This window comes from Cnephaeus nilssonii (genome assembly GCF_951640355.1).
Source record: "Cnephaeus nilssonii genome assembly, chromosome: 10".
Taxonomy (NCBI): domain Eukaryota; kingdom Metazoa; phylum Chordata; class Mammalia; order Chiroptera; family Vespertilionidae; genus Cnephaeus; species Cnephaeus nilssonii.
In genome coordinates, this window is record NC_137081.1 from 2,990,063 (window position 1) to 3,007,487 (window position 17,425).

Below are 17,425 nucleotides of genomic sequence, written 5' to 3' on the forward strand. Positions count from 1 at the left end.
TTATTTATATACTATTTATTAGAAATACACCTTACGTGTAAAGATATACTTATTTATATAGATTAAAAAGAAAAGGATAGAAAAACATGTTCCAAATACCAATCAAAAGGAAATTGAGTGGGGCCCTGGCCAGGTAGCTCAGTTGGCTGGAGCATCATCCGGATACACCAAGGTTTTGGGTTCAGTCCCCAGCCAGGGCACATAAAAGAAGAAACCAATGAATGCATAAATAAAGTGGAGCAACAAATCTGTTTCTCTCTCTCCTTCCTCCAACCCACCCCCAACCCCGCCAAAAAAAAAAAAAAAAAGAAGCAAGTTGAGTGGCTATTGTTGTGGAGCGAACGCAAGTGAACGACCACTGGAGTCCAGACCAAATTAAAATTTATAGCCGGCCGGCGCTGCTCTGCCTTTCTCCACGAAGGGAGTCCAGAGAGCAGCCCTGACCCTTTGTGCAGGACTGCTTTTAAACCCATTTACCACATCTTGTTTTTGCAGAGTAAGTAATTTAAGACAAAACAGTTTTTCTTAAGTAATGTCAGGGTCATGTTATTGATGACCATGTTATTCACAGGGTCATCCTGTTCCCAAGAAAGCTGACAGTGATCTATGAAAGAAGGCCTACGTGCTTGGAAGGGGCCATGAGACCGTATCTCAAGGCCTGGCCTGGTGCCAGCACTGACAACTCTATCTGGGCCCCTCCTCCTCCCGCCATCCTCCCCACCCCCATCCGGCCCGATCGTGCACTGGGCCTCTAGTAATATAAAATAAAATCACAATTGTACAAAGAGCTTTAGAGTACTTAGCCAGTACTGTGTGCTAAAGGTGTGAACAGGTGAGCACCCTGCCTAAGCTTCTTGTGGTGACAAAGACACCCGCGAGAAGGAAAAACACAGGAAGACAGAATCAGGAGGGTGGTCAGAGTTAGGAAGACCTGTAGGTCCTTTGACATCCTCATGGAATATCGCTTCCTTCTCTTGAGAAGCAGATGGGATGAACACACTGATCATTGCAGTCTATTGTCCTTAAATTACACCAGCATTTGTCTATCTCTTTCTGGGACAGGAACTACTAGTAAACTAACTACACTAAACCAAACCCCATGTAAACAGGGCACCTGCAAAACTTTTGTAGGGAGCCTCCTAGGGCATTATGCGGACTTGCTTTCTCTGGCTCCACTAGAAAACAGAGGAAAGAGTTTGCCCACCAGCGGGTCAGTAGGGTGAGCAAGTTGTCGTTGGGCTTGCCATTGAACTGACATAAGACGATTGTAACTGGATATTGAGACCAGCCCAGACATCTCACACCAAAAGGGATGAGTGAAAAGGACAAGATTCTTTTCCTTTTTGGAGCAGTTGCCCACTTGTGCCTACAGGTGTTAGCTGTGGACTTCTGATAAACACCCGGGTCCGTGTCTACAGCAGAACGCAGCACTGATGCTGGGGGACCTGATCTCTGAGGTAGTGGAGAAGTTGGCATTCTTACCGGAATGCCAGCGGTGTGGGCAATAAGTACACGTACAGCATTGGGAACAGACTCCCAAGGCACACCCTGCAGACACCGGCTCAGTCCCTCGGGGCAAGAGCCCAAAATGTGCCTTAATATTTACCCAAGTGGCTCAAAAACATTGAGTTTTACCAGTTGCATGCTTGACAGGAAGGAGCATTTTAGACAAGGTTGTAATCCCAACTAAAATACTGTGTGTGCATTTTAAAGTAATTCATATGGCTGTAATATGACATGTTTTTATTGAAAATAAGACCAATGTATAATAAAGAGCTTCCTTTAAATTACTTTCATGACCTAAGTGCTTTATTTCCATTTAACCATTTCCACCTGGTATGAAAAAGATTGCGAATCAATTTCCAGCCTCTGCATTTTTTATTTCTAGAGTTCTTGCTCTTCCTAACTAATTAACTTCCCATGACTGCCATGGGATTACAACCAGTCATCATGAATCAGAAGTAAAATTCAGTTCACGTCAGAAATTATTTAGGAGCTTTCACGTGGTATCTAGGTAGGTGAAACATTTAATTAAACGAATTAAAATAGTCTAAGTTCCACTATTTGGGTTCTTTCGTAAAGATTTGGTCTGTCACTGCAGTGTTACCTGCCGATGCCGTAAAGATTACAGGAGCCACACGCCATCATTCCTTCCTTTATACAACTCCCACTGCAGTACTTTCTCCCAGCTTGGGGGCCCTCGTCTGTCTGGGCCCCCTCCAATTCCACATCGCTCGGTTCCTAAGGAGCCTCTGCCACGGTTTCCTCTGCAGCCAACACACCCTTAAGAAACACGGTTTCTCAGTCGGTTATTCCCAACAACCTAACCCCTCCCCCGCCCCCACACACACTGGATTAACTTTTGTTAAAATAGTTTATAGTAAGATAATTATATTTGAAAGTGTTCTCTTTTCTTTCAGGGAAAACTATAAACTGCAGATATCCTTTTTATGTAAACTCTTGTGTGTGTGTGTGTGTGTGTGTGTGTGTGTGTGTGTGTGTGTTAGTCACTTACGGGCAATGAAAAGGATGTGTGTAGCCGAAACCAGTTTGGCTCAGTGGATAGAGCGTCGGCCTGTGGACTGTAAGGTCCCATGTTCGATTCCGGTCAAGGGCATGTACCTTGGTTGAGGGCACATCCCCAGTAGGGGGTGTGTAGGAGGCAGCTGATCGATGTTGCTCTCTCATTGATGTTTCTGACTCTCTATCCCTCTCCCTTCCTCTCTGTAAAAGATCAATAAAATATATTTAATAAAAAAAAAAGAGAAAAGGATGTGTGTATGCATCGGGAGCCCTTCCCTTCAGTTAAAACAGGGATTTCCCCCTCTCCCTTTCAGTTCCTGACCACGTTCTTCAGAATGTCCCCAGGGCCGCAGTCTATCCAGAAAACTCTTCAATCTATTTCCTCTCATGTGTTTTTGGAAAGAACTCACGTAGTTTTTAAAAGGGGGCCTGTGGGGACTGGGAGATGGAGATGAGTCTCCTACCTTGTTCCTCTGCCGGTATGCCCCCCTCCTGCCCCGCTCTCGCTCTCGCTCTAGGTCCGATCTCAGTGACTGTTTCCGGTGTGCTGTCTGATCTAGTCTGTCTGGCTGATCAGAACTGGGCAGGGTTTTGACTCGCTTTGTTTCCCAGGATGGTATTGTTGGTCTTGGGCCAGGAAAGAAAGGATAAGCAACTGTTGGGAAATTTATAAGGTTTGTTTAAAATAAAAATAGTATTTTATTTGAGTGAAGAAAATTGACACAAGTCTATCTGTTCTGAACTGTTTTAAAAATCATAATTTCTAGATTAGTCATGTTTGAACAGAGATTGTGAGGAGTCCAAAGTGTAAATAATTCAACTAATATACTTCTAATTTCTGCTAATGTTGTTAATCATATTTTGCCTCTGAAGTCTTTCTGCCTGAAATTAGATATATTCTTCTTATATTAAGCAAAGTCTTAGATGGAAAAGAATAGCTGTGACTTAGTTCATCTCAGTAACTCCCTCTTCCCCTCCCCCTTACCTGTGTTTGCTGTGATTAAAAGCCCTGCCCTAGGACAGGCCCGAAGTCTGCCGGTATCATCCGGGCATGTGTTGGGATGTTTCCAACGACAAGTAACAGAATTTCCAGCTAAAAGTGTCCTAAACGATGAAGACGCTTACGGCGTCAGGTGGAAGGAAGCGGGGCCGCGGGTCAGCGCGGAGGCCTGCTCAGCCTCAGCTCTCCACTCCCCCACGCTTGCTCGGCTTGTTGGCTTTTGTCTGTGAGCTTCTCCTCCTGCCGTTGCTCTGGTGCTGTGTCCTCACACCGCTGTGACCAAAGGCAGGGCAGTGGCTCCCCTTCCATCACGCCCTTGCACAGGGAAGTAAAGCCGTTCTTAGACTCTCTCACCGTCGCCCCTCAGCAGACTACACTGAGTGGCCAGATTATTCTGACCACCCCATCAGTACCTCGTTGGGCCACCTTTTGCCTTCAATACTGTGGCAATTCTTCTTGGCATTGACTCCATGAGATGTTGACAGGTGATGCGAGGAATCTGACACCATGCCTGATGAATAGCACTGTCCATCAGGCATGGTGTCCATCAGTTCTGTGAGATTGGATGGTTGTGGAACCAGCTGCCTGATGGCTCTTTTAACTTCGTCCCACAAATGCTCAATTGGATTGAGATCTGGGGATTGTGGGGGCCACCTAAGCAAGGTAAAGTCTCCCTCATGTTCTTGAAACCACTCCTGCACAATACAAGGTAGGCACATTGTCTTGTTGGAAGAAGCCATCTCCACTGGGATACGCCCGTGGTCGGCAAACTGCGGCTCGCAAGCCACATGCGGCTCTTTGGCCCCTTGAGTGTGGCTCTTCCACAAAATACCACGGCCTGGGTGAGTCTATTTTGAAGAAGTGGTGTTAGAAGAAGTTTAAGTTTAAAAAATTTGGCTCTCAAAAGAAATTTCAATCGTTGTCCTGTTGATATTTGGCTCTGTTGACTGAGGAGTTTGCCGACCACTGGGATATGCCATCAACATGATAGGATGAACTTGATCAGCAATGATACTTAGGTATGTTGTGCTATTCAGACATTGTTCCACACCAATTAAAGGGCCCAAATCATGCCAGGAAAACATGCCCCAAACCATAACACTGCCCCCACCAGCTTGAAGCGTTGTACTCATGCATGTGGGGTGCATGCTTTCATGCTGTTTCTGCCAAATTCTCACTCTGCCATCCGCACGATGCAACTAGAAACATGATTCATCGGACCACATGACTTTTTTCCAATGCTCGACTGTCCCATCCTTGTGTTCCTGTGCGAATTGGAGACGTTTTATCTTGGTAACTGCAGACATCAAAGGTGTTCGAACAGGCCTTCAGCTTCCATATCCCATAGGATGCAGGGTACGGCTAATGTGCCTACAAACGTCAGGTGGTCATAGTAATCTGGCCACTCAGTGTAACCCTCTTGCTGCTCCCATTGGCAAGTGACTAGCGCTGGCCCTGGAGAGCGGGGGCGGAGTGGGTGTCAGCCTCTACAGGGAGAGGTCAGTGTCAGAAGAAAAAACTGGAATCGAACTAAACAGGAAGGAAACACTAAGTGGCATATATATTATCTATCTATCTATCTATCTATCTATCTATAGGTATATATGTGTTTGTGTGTGTGTATATATATATATGTGTGTGTATATATATGTATATATAAAATATATATTATATATACATATATACATAACACTGTATATACATACACACATATATATGTATACATATGTATATATATGTATATATGTATATATAATATATATTTTATATATACATATATATACACACACACACATATATATACACACACACACACACATATATATATATATATTTAATTGATTTTAGAGAGAGAAAGGGAGAGGGAGAGAAGCATCCATAAGAGAAACATGGATTGGCTGCATCCTGCACGCCCCCTACTGGGGATTGAGCCCACACCCCGGCAGGTGCCCTGACCAGGAATCAAACCAGCGAGCTCTCTGCGTGGGGCAAGGCTCACCAAGCCACACTGGCCAGGGCGCCTGATATGCTGGACCGCTCACAGAGCCATCACAGGTCTGAAGATGGTAATCTGAAGTTTTATGCTGCCTTGAAAAATGACTTTTATTTGTTATTCTAAACTTCGATAAGTGTGTTTTCTTTTTCGAAATTTACACCTGGACTCAAAATGGCAGCTGCTTCTATATCAAATGCGTATTCTGCCTCCTGTAGACTTGTTTAGTGGACCTGTAATACACCTTTACTCTAAAGGACTCATTCCCCCAAATGGCACGTGTTCTATTCTCATAATGAAGAGGAGAAACGCCCGAAAAGGAGGACGGCTTACCAGGGGAAAGGCGGGGTGATGGGGATCACAGAGGAAAGGAGGGAGGGGGAGAAGAGCGGTGACTCATCGGGATGGTCTCTGTGAGCGTGAACTAGGCCACTGCCCCTCGGCATGATGGGCCGGGGAAGCCATTAAGACCCGGAGCAGGCAGAGGAGCGGGGAGGAAGGCGCTCCTCGTTCAGGCATGCACTTTGCAGGTTGGAATCTGTCTGTCCTGACCACATTGTGGGTGTGTCCCTGGAATTGCAGGTTCATGTAGGCTGGTTTGCACCCCTCCCCTCCCCTCCCCTCCCCGCCCCCCGCTCCTTTTTTCCGTTTCTGTTTTCACTTAAACATCATTGCCTAACAAGGATGTTTAAAATAATCCATCTACACATTTAAGGCTCTGAACTTGTCTCAGCAATCATGAAAGTATGGCTAGAATAGGTCAAGGAAATGTTTAGGCTCTGAGTTTCAAAGGCCAGACCCTCCCAGTGATTGGGGCTTTATGGAGATGTATTCCTCTATGTAAAATCTAAGCCTACTTTATATTAAAAGGGGGGGGGGGCTCACCTAAGCCCCATAGTATTCATTGGATTTGATTTTTTAGGGTTAAGAGGTTACTCTTCCTGCCTCCCATCCCACCCGGTTCTGTGTCCCCTTTTGCTGGTTTTCCTCTTTCTCTTTGCTCGGTCTACTAATCCGGAAATGCCCCTTTAAGTGCTCATCAGTCTTGAATAATACACATGAGAGAATCTCGCTGACATTCTCTCTTGGTTGCGATGGCTACCATTTATGTGAAATATTTTTGTTACTTTTAATCATATCTATTGTAAAGGAAAAGGGTTAGAAAACAATACAAAATAAATGTATACCCTAATGCGTTATTAAGACGTCCTTACAGCCAGCACCCATAGGAAGCTATTCCACATGCCTGAAGGTCAGCCTCCGTTTTGTCATTTCTGCCTCCAGCGATGTTTCAGGCTCAGTGTGCTCTAGGACCCACGTGTTCATCTTGCTGGGGGTCCAGGGCATCGGCAGAGCTCTCCACCAACAGCAGGTTCCAGATGATTCCATGCTTTTCCTTCCGCTGAGCCAAACCAGCTAGGGCTGCACTTAAAATTTTTTTAAAAGATTGTTTTGGCCCAGCCAGCGTGGCTCAGTGGTTGAGCACAAACCTATGACTCAGAACGTCAGGGTTCGATTCCCAGTCAGGGTATATGCCCAGGTTGTGGGCTCTATCCCCAGTAGGGGGTGTGCAGGAGGCAGCCGACCAATGATTCTCTCTCACCATGGATGTTTCTATCTCTCTCCCTCTCCCTTCCTCTCTGAAATCAATAAAAAATATATATATTTTTTAAATTGTCTTGGTGGCAGCATGGAGGAAGGGTGGTGGGAGAGAGAGCAAGATCACTCAAAGTGCAGATAGGTCAGGATGATTGGGGTATAGAGCAAGGCAGCGGTTTCCAACTGCCCGTGAAAGTGGACCGCAGACCAGGTGGCTCACGCGGGAGTTTCTGTCCTTCAGGCTGTAGAGGCTGGTGGTCTGAGATCCAGATGTCACCGGCTGGTGTCCTCGGAGGCCGCCCCTGGGCTCGCAGACGGCCCACTTCCTCCCGTGTCCTCACCTGGTCTTCCTCGGTGTGCGTGGGTCCCAGTCTCTTCTGTGACACCAATCCGGCTGAACAGGACACCCGTAAGACCCCGTTTCACCTCACTGCTCCCTTAGAGGCCCTGCCTCCAAACAGAGCCACCTCCCGAGGTCCTGGGGGTCAGACTTCGACATAGTCGTGACGCTGTACACTGTGCCCTCGGGCGCTTCCTGTCTGAGCGTGGGTGGAGGTTCCAGACAGGGATTCCCTGCTCCCGCGTCGGGTGACTGGCCTCGGCTCTGCTTGAATGAATTGTCCCAGGAGAGAAGGTGCGGCTGCGAGAGGATGAGGGGAGCAGAGAGAATCCCGACCCGGAGCAAAGGGGGGCAGGCTCCTCCTGTCACTCACATGAAAATGCTTCTCAGCGAGCCCCACCCTGTTCCGTGGGGAACGCCTGTGAGGTGTGCACGTGCTCTGCCTGCCTTTCACCGGAGGGATTCCGATTTCTGATTTTCAAACACACTAAGCTGACAATATCGGGCCCACACAAATACAGTATTTCGGTGCTTAAAAATAGCCGGGAGGAGGCAAACTGGTATTTGGGTTCCTCCCACCCAGAACTCAGCCCAGGACGCTGGAGTTGGCAGGACGATGTCACCGTGGCTACACCTCCCACACGCACCTGGGGGGTCAGCGGGAGAGCCACTGAGTCCAGGTAGGTCCCTGGAGCCGACCGACGGGTTCACTCACTCATCGACTCGTGGGCTCCTCCCTCCCTGGCTCTCTGAGTCGCAGCCTGTCACTCAGGACACGTGTTGTTCATCAGGACGATTTCTGTGCCCCCATTTCACCCTAACGTTATGGGAGTCTCTGCTCCGGCCTCAGTTTTTAGAAGAATCGCGTTTGTAGTTACAGAAGGAAGGACGGGGTGCCTTTGGCTGGCCGGAGGGAAGGGGCCCTTTCGGCTCCTGTGGGCGGAAAGGCGGAGCGCCTCAGCCGGAGCCTTCGGGCCCGCTCCCTGCACCTGCGGCCGGGCCACTCCTGTGCGCGGAGGCGCCTCAGAGACCCCCCTTCGAACCGCATCCGAGCTGAGACATTCTTCATCCATGGCAGGGGCAGGGTGACCACCAGCCACCAGCCTCAACAACACAAAAGTCACTTTTTTTAAAATTGAAAAGTAATTCTTTAAAAGCGTAATTTCAAAAGTTCAAAACAGCTCTGTTCGATGGCATTATCAGAAACCTTTGCTTTTTAAGTTCGAGTCGCTAATGAATGATTTCCTGATGCTCTTTTGTATGGCTCTGTGGATATCTTCTTAAAACCTCCACATTTGCAAATGGCTCTGTGCGGTTTCTCCTCGGCCCTCATCACCCACACACACCTGCCTCCCCCTCCGCTGCCTCCCGGCCCGGCCCCTCCCCCGCGCACACCCCGGGACCTGCGCCCCCTCTCCGCTCCGCTCTGTCCTCCCACAGAGCCACTCACTCATCTTCCTCGTCACCGGACAGACCTTCACCCTCCCACTGCTCAGCAGCTGGGGAACAATGGTGGCTTCGGGAGGGAGGAGGCAATTGTTCCAAGGCCGGGGTGGGGTGTGTGTTTTCATTAACAAGCTCTAGCCACAAATGAGCAGCTGATAAGCAGATCTCTTATTATGAGATTATGTTTTCAAAACTCCCCCATACGCAGTAAGTGGATTTTCTATTTCCGAAAGCTGTACCAACGTGTATGTGCACGTTTCTGAGTGTGGTGACTTGTTTCAGGCAAACAGATGCCCTTATCTCTTGTCCAAATGGAAATGCTTTACTCACACGTCCAAGTGAGCGGGCACCGAGACCACGGCGCACCGGGTCGGTGATGGGAGTGACAGCGTCTGGACCAGCAGGCTGCCTGCGGGAGCCCACTCGGGAGTAAGGGCAGCTCCGCAACGCCCTGCCCGGCTCCCCGCTGTGGGCAGGCCCGGCGCGGTGGGGAGGCCGGGTGAGGTGGGGAGGCCCAGGTGAGGTGGGGAGGCCTGGCGAGGTGGGGAGGCCCGGGGGAGGTGGGGAGGCCCGGGGGAGGTGGGGAGGCCCAGGGGAGGTGGGGAGGCCGGGTGAGGTGGGGAGGCCCAGGGGAGGTGGGGAGGCCCAGGGGAGGTGGGGAGGCCCAGGGGAGGTGGGGAGGCCGGGTGAGGTGGGGAGGCTGGGTGAGGTGGGGAGGCCCAGGGGAGGTGGGGAGGCCGGGTGAGGTGGGGAGGCCGGGTGAGGTGGGGAGGCCCAGGGGAGGTGGGGAGGCCGGGTGAGGTGGGGAGGCCGGGTGAGGTGGGGAGGCCCGGGTGAGGTGGGGAGGCCCAGTGAGGTGGGGAGGCCCGGTGAGGTGGGGAGGCCCGGGTGAGGTGGGGAGGCCGGGTGAGGTGGGGAGGCCCAGGGGAGGTGGGGAGGCCCAGGGGAGGTGGGGAGGCCCGGTGAGGTGGGGAGGCCGGGTGAGGTGGGGAGGCCCAGGGGAGGTGGGGAGGCCCGGTGAGGTGGGGAGGCCGGATGAGGTGGGGAGGCCCGGGGGAGGTGGGGAGGCCGGGGGAGGTGGGGAGGCCCGGTGAGGTGGGGAGGCCCGGGTGAGGTGGGGAGGCCGGGTGAGGTGGGGAGGCCCAGGGGAGGTGGGGAGGCCCAGGGGAGGTGGGGAGGCCCGGTGAGGTGGGGAGGCCGGGTGAGGTGGGGAGGCCCAGGGGAGGTGGGGAGGCCCGGTGAGGTGGGGAGGCCGGATGAGGTGGGGAGGCCCGGGGGAGGTGGGGAGGCCGGGGGAGGTGGGGAGGCCCGGTGAGGTGGGGAGGCCCGGGTGAGGTGGGGAGGCCGGGTGAGGTGGGGAGGCCCAGGGGAGGTGGGGAGGCCCAGGGGAGGTGGGGAGGCCCGGTGAGGTGGGGAGGCCGGGTGAGGTGGGGAGGCCCAGGGGAGGTGGGGAGGCCCGGTGAGGTGGGGAGGCCGGATGAGGTGGGGAGGCCCGGGGGAGGTGGGGAGGCCGGGTGAGGTGGGGAGGCCCAGGGGAGGTGGGGAGGCCCAGGGGAGGTGGGGAGGCCCGGGTGAGGTGGGGAGGCCCAGGGGAGGTGGGGAGGCCCAGGGGAGGTGGGGAGGCCGGGTGAGGTGGGGAGGCCCAGGGGAGGTGGGGAGGCCCAGGGGAGGTGGGGAGGCCCGGGTGAGGTGGGGAGGCCCAGGGGAGGTGGGGAGGCCGGATGAGGTGGGGAGGCCCGGGGGAGGTGGGGAGGCCGGATGAGGTGGGGAGGCCCAGGGGAGGTGGGGAGGCCGGGTGAGGTGGGGAGGCCCAGGGGAGGTGGGGAGGCCGGTGAGGTGGGGAGGCCGGGTGAGGTGGGGAGGCCCAGGGGAGGTGGGGAGGCCGGGTGAGGTGGGGAGGCCCAGGGGAGGTGGGGAGGCCGGGTGAGGTGGGGAGGCCCGGTGAGGTGGGGAGGCCGGGTGAGGTGGGGAGGCCCAGGGGAGGTGGGGAGGCCCAGGGGAGGTGGGGAGGCCAGGGTGAGGTGGGGAGGCCAGCCTCTGCTGCTGGTGTGTGTGTTTTAAGGTCTTCCCCCAGCACCCTCACCTGGATGCTGCTATGTCATCACTGCAGCACTAGAGAGCAATTCCGGAACCTTCTCGGTACTTAACGTGTGAAGCATTGGGAAGATATTGCTGGAGTTTCTTCCCATTCGTGGCGACCGCCTTTATCTTTTCCCGGAGCTCGGATTACGTGCCACAGCCTGGGAACCGTGGGAACCGTGCTCAGCGTGTTGACCCGCTCTCACGGGAGGCAGGGCCCGGCGGGCTGTGAGGGATGCTCGGCTGCACTTGTCTGTCGGTGCTGCTGTGTGGCTGCCTCGGTGTCAGGGCGGATGTGAGCGCCCCGGGAGGCTGGGCCCCTTCTCCCCCAGGACCTCTCTGAGGGGGCGCCCGGCCCCCGCGGAGGGCGCTGAGTCCACGGCTGGAAAACCGCCTCCTACCCCGGTCATTCCTGTGGTCGGCGCCGAACCTGAGGCGCATCGTGTTCTGTGTTTTATCCACCAGCATCGAACTCGTTATTTGGGAGAGAACTGCTCTTTCCGTCAAGTTTCCGCCATGCTGGCTCTGCTCGCCTATGCACGCGTCCCTTCCTCTCGTCCATCACGTTTCCTCTTAGGGCGCCTCCTGGCCCAGGCCGCAGGGACAGCGGGGATAGGACTGCGTGACGTTTCTAGTTGCTGGCCTCTCGGTGAAGATGGTGGCATGAACATAGGTCTACAGCTCCTCTCAGTAGAGACCGAGAGAGGGGCTCTGATGGCTGAGAGGCAGCAACAAACATTTGATGGAAAAGAACGGACAATGGGGGATGCTGGAAATAAGACAAAGGCTCAGGACTCACCAGATTTGGAAGAGCCTGTGGGGTGGGGGGTGGGTTGCAAAGCATGAGATAAATCAAAAGCTTAGATACAGGATAGCCAACTACTCCTGTGCCCCCAGGCACAGAAAGTCCGCGGCCAGGCTGCACCGCCTGCCCCAGGAGGACGGGCAACGGGACGATGACTTCCTGGAGACACTCAGGGGGAAAGGCTGGAGCATCCGAGAGACCGGGCCTCATAGAAGCCATGGGCAAGCCTGGGGATGCGAACAGCTCGATGTGTTGGAAGTCTACAAGGTAATGGTTGGCCTGTGCTCTCTCCCCTGCCCCACAATCAAAGCACTGTCAGTTAACCAGCCAGCTGACCTCGAGGCCAGTGTCTTTCAAACCGTGGGCCGTGAAATCAGTTATGATTAGTGGACTATGGAATCAGTTTACTGAGTCAGAACCAACACTGTCATGGGCTGGGTTCCCCAGGAAGCAGACGCTGAGACAGAGTTGAGCTCAGAATGTTTACGGGGCATGCCCTTGGGACCAGCACCTGCAGAAGGAAGAAGCGGGACTGTGAGTCAAGGCCCAAGGACCTTTTCGGCCAAGTCCACAGGGAAGACTGAAGCTGGATGGCTCTTCAGAATTGTCCCCAGTCAGGCCAACATGGCCAGGCTTTTATCCCCTTTAGCCTTGATTTGGGACGAAGGCCTTTAACGAGGTGACTGAGTTAAAATGAGGCCCGCAGGGTAGAGCAGTAATCCACTGTGATGGGTGTCCTTATAATAAAGGGAAGAAACACCAGGGGCGTGCATCCACAGAGAAAAGGCCACGTGAGGTCACAGCCAGAAGGTGGCCATCTGCAAGCCAAGGAGAGAGGCCCCACTAGAAAACAACCTGCTGGCGGCCTGGCCCCGGACCTGTAGCACGCAGAATTGTGAGGAAAGAAAAGAACTGTCTGTTGTTTGAGTCACCCAGTCGGGGTATTTTGCTATGGCAGCCCTAGCAGACTAACACATCCCCTCTCACTGGCTGTGGCCATCCCAGGACGTGTGACCTTGGGCGTGGCAGAATGTATTGAGAGATTTACATTTCTGGAAAAGAATGGGTAATTAATTGTTGACAGGTAAGTAGCAAAGTGAGCATACAAATAAAATAAGAAAATTATCAATTCCAGGGAAAGCAATTATGTACCAAGAAACTCAATATAATCATAGTATATTATGTGCCTCGGCCTTAAATGATATTCACTTAATTATGTAAACACTGAAGAGTGATCAGAGAAAAACATGATAGAACTATATTGGGAGAATAAGAGACTAAATCCGTATCTTCCTTCCATAGATAAAATCTAGAACCTTGAAAAATCACGTCGTAGCAGTTAGAAGTGTGGCGATAAAGCCAGCAGACCTGGCCGGCCTAGCTGAGCGCGTGGCTCTAGGGCAGTGATGGGCAACCTTTTGAGCTTGGTGTGTCACACTTCGCCAAAAAACTGAGCATAACTCGGGTAGTGTGTCACTTTGAGGAAAAAACATAATTTCGCAAATGTTCCATCCTCAGGATGATTCAGCAAATGTTTCATCCTCGGCATGCGGCCGCCTCAGCGGCCACGTGTCATCAGAAATGGCTACGCGTGTCAGTGCTGACATGCGTGTCATAGGTTCGCCATCACTACTCTAGGGAATGGCAAGGAGCTCACGCGTGCTCCCAGGCTGTGCAGGGAAAGGCGCTGCTCTTTCTCTTTCCGGCTTTGAAGAGATGTATTTTGGCCTCTGAACTTAAATGCAGATGTCAACAACTCTAGAAAGGAAAATGACTATATGGGCATGCTGTTTTTGAGATGGGGGGGAACCACCCTGAAGGCTAAAGGGTAAAGCTTGAAAGTGGGCGCCTCTGTGGGAGCAGGAGTGGAGTCGATGGCACATGCACCATGAAACCACGGGATTTTGTAGATTAATTTGAAGGGCTAAATCCAGGCACGTAGACACGTAGGAAGGCCTTTGAATTTTAGTCCTGCTGCTTGTAGGTTCCTAATCTTTAAAATAAAGAGTTCATGAAAAAAACACACTTTGGAAGCTTCTGGTAGATTGAAAATGATTAATAAAAGTTCCCTTTTTCCTCTTACAAACAAAGCCAGGCACTAGTTTTCAGTGGCATAATCTCATTCTTTGAACCCCTCTCTGTCCCTGGATTCACAAGACCCTTCCGTTACACCTTGGGTATAAAAAGAATACTCAGTGTACATGTGAATAATGAAGCCATCTGAGAAATATTCTATGCGAAATAAGCAATGTGTAATCCTTTGTGTAATCCAACCAACCACGCAATGAGTGCATCTTTTCAACAATGAAGTATAAGGCACAGTTCGCTCACCTGGCTTTTCTCAAGCCTGAATGATTATTGAATGGGTTCCGGATTCAGATTTTACCTGCTAGTAACTGGAAGCAGTCCGCCAGTTGTGGAATGCCGTTAGAGCTGGGCTGCGGTGAACAGGTTAGGGGTGGGGGACTGAGGCACTGAGCCCCCCATTTCTTGGAATAGGCAGACAGCCGGATCAGCAGCCTCTGGCCAAGGCCACCTGTTTGCAGGGTACTATACAACGATTGTTTCTTTTGCGCTCCGTCATAAAAACGGTTGGAAAACACTGCCTTAAACAGATGCCATACAAACCCACTATAAGAATCGATACCCATTGAAGCGAAGTCTTCTTTAGTTACTTCCTTCTGACATTTACAAGAGAAGCAGTTAAGTTAAAGTCTTTAAATGACATTTTGATGTTCCACACATCTGAATGGAAAATAAGGGAGCTTAGATTTCATATGAGTTTAGTTTAAGTTCAGCTACTAGTAACTTAACAGAGACCCCAAGATAGCAGTTTAAACAGATCATTACTCCTTCCTGCGAAAGGACGTCTGGAGAGAGCTAGCCCAAGGCAGCAGTGGCTTCCCACGGAAGATGCCACCGCTTTCAGCTGCTGCTCTCAATTGCTAAGGCGTGCGTCTCAGCTCAGGAACGCAAGCCAGCTCATCCCCTCCCCAGAAAGCAGGATAAAGGGGGAGGAGAAGAAAGGGGAGCCCTTCTTCGAGACGCCCCCCAAGTCACCATCCTCTCTCCATTTAGGTCTCACTGGGAGGAACTTAGTCACATGCCATGTAGCTGCCGACGTGGTTACATGCTGTGGTCCTGTGGCTAGGTGGCAGCATGTCCAGCTTAGAACAGGGGTTGTATTGACTGAGAGAAGAATGAACAATTGCTCTGTGAACAGCAGTCTTTACAGTCTGTTTTAGTAACTGCCATGTAATTCATTTCAAACAAAATCAATCTGTCAACTAGTTATTTTATCTACACCGCTAAAAAGGCTGACATAAGCATTAAGGAAGCCCAATGAGCAAATTCATTATTTGAAGTCTTGATTATACGTTTTGTTAGATTTGATGATTCATGATTAAGGCAGTGTAGCTAACAGGACTTGAGAGGAGTAAATGAGTGAACACGGGTAATACATGCTAATACACTTAGAATAGTGTGTGGAAATACTAAGTGCTCAACAAATGTTAGCTGTTCATGCTACATCTTTCACTGAAAGTAAAGATATATGAACCTGGTCACATGACAATACCTGGATTCAGGGAGGCTGGGAACTGTGGTCTGTGCTCGCTGTCCTTGCCGCTTAACCGGGACGTGGGCTCCATCACTAAAAGGAAAAAGGGCAGAACAAATATGGGGTGTGTTAGTCTTTGTCACACAAATCGATCACACAGCTGCTTTATAGTAAGAACAATTGCATTGTGCTTATTACTTAACATTATAGCAAAAGGTTGTTTTCATGTTACTACATAGTCTTCATGATTATAAAGTTACTAGTGACCCAGTGCATGGATTCATGCACAATGAAAGGAAATTAATTAGAAGGTGGCCGGCGGGGCAGGACTGGGCGGGACTGGGCTAGATGGGTTGGACATGCCCTGGAGCTAACCTCCCGTGATCCCTCCCCAGCATCTGCAGAGTGAGCGGAGTCCCTCTGGCAGGTGGGGTCCCTCAGTCTGGCCTGTGGGGATCAAGCTAAAACTGGCTCTACAACATCCCCCAAGGGGTCCCAGAGTGTGAGAGGGCACTCTACAAATTTGCTGTCTTACAGGGTGTGGAACGCAAATGCAAGTGTGCAGTAAGCCAGATTCAGGACCAACAGTGCCCCAGCAACAACATAACCCACAGCCGAAGGTGGAATCACGTGGCCCCGCGAGGAATTGGGCTCCCTCCTCTCTGGTTTTGGGGTGTGTCACCCGAAAACCACCGCTGCCAAGTCACTGCAGCTCAGCAGCTCCTGCATTGAGCATCTGCCCCCTGGTGGTCAGTGCACGTCATAGCAACTGGTCAGGAGGGACACTCAGCATATTAGCCTTTTATATATATAAGACTAGAAGCCCAGTGCACGAATTTGTGCACAGGTGGGGTCTGGCCGGCCTGCCCTGATCAGGGCCGATTGGGCTGGGCTGGCCAAGGGTAGGGCACGTGGGAGGTTGGCTGGCCAGCCCTGCCCCAATTGGGGGGGGAGCAATCAGGGGTGGAGCAGACCAGGGGGGAGGGGCCACAGGCGGTTTGCCAGCTGGCCCTGCCCCTGGTCAAACTCCTGGTCGAACTCCCGGTCGAGGGGACAATTTGCATATTAGCCTTTTATTAGCCTATCTGATAAAAGAGTAATATGTAAATTAACCATCACTCTGTGACAAATATGGCAGCGCCCATAGTGAGGGGAGGGGAGGGGCCTTGGGCCGGAAGTGGAAGCCAAGAGCGCGGGGAGCACTAGGAATGTTGGGAATCATGGTTCTGGTGGCGGACGCGTTGTGCGATCTCCTAGACCAGTGGTCGGCAAACTGCGGCTCGCGAGCCGTGGTTTGCCACTCTGTTGACTAATGAGTTTGCTGACCACTGTCCTAGACACTTGGGCAAAGTGAGCCTGGAGCAAGTTACTGTTGTGGGTGGGGATGGAGGGAGCGCAAAGGTGAGAGACATAAGTCAGAGTGTCGAGGAAAAATTAAAAGGAAGATAGCCTGCAACTTCTAGGAAATCTCCACCAATGGAGCAAAGAAAAAAAAATAGCTCTATTATTCTGTGAGCACCAAACCAGACTGGGCTGGGGTCTCACACAATTCGCTCATATGATTGCAAAGACAGACAGAAACTTCACTCTTTCATGTACCCAGGCAGATACAATGCACGACATGCACGTTTTCATGGAAGAGGACGTAACAGCACCGTTTGCTATACACCGTTTGGTAAGTCACCTTTTTGGTGGCCATCTGTGTTAGTTAATTGCCATAATCAAGAGTAAAAATTAAAACTTTTCTATCTCTATGACAAGCAGGCCCTTACAACTTGGAGCAAGGCAACTATCTATAATAATAAAAGTATAATATGAGAGGCAATGAAGCAGGCAGGCAGGTGAGTGGTTAGGGGCAATCAGGCAGGCAGGCAGAGGCGGTTAGGGGTGATCAGGCAGACAGGCAGAGGAGGTTAGGGGCAATGAGGCAGGCTGGCGAGCAGTTAGGGCGATGAGGCAGGTAAGCAGAGTGGTTAGGGGCAATCAAGCAGGCCAGCAGGCAAGTGGTTAGGAGCCAGCGGTCCCGGATTGTTAGAGGGTGCAAGCAGGACTGAAGGACTGCCCCTCACCCCATGCATGAA

The 17,425-nt window shown here is 51.6% G+C and overlaps 1 protein-coding gene across 2 annotated transcripts in view; it reads right to left on the reverse strand.

The window, feature by feature from the left end:
* NEMP2 (nuclear envelope integral membrane protein 2) overlaps window positions 1–15,437 on the reverse strand; it is a gene marked incomplete at its 3' end in the record, with an annotated part of 35,266 nt that extends 19,829 nt beyond the window's left edge. The window contains exon 1 of one of the 2 annotated variants that reach the window (XM_079782748.1): window positions 15,363–15,437. In XM_079782748.1, the coding sequence (XP_079638874.1) occupies window positions 15,363–15,435 (73 nt within the window). In that variant the 5' untranslated portion in view covers window positions 15,436–15,437. Of the gene's footprint in view, window positions 1–2,107; window positions 2,130–15,362 lie in introns of those variants that run through there. The other variant, XM_079782750.1, reaches the window with a different exon arrangement.
* Window positions 15,438–17,425: the final 1,988 nt, after the last annotated feature.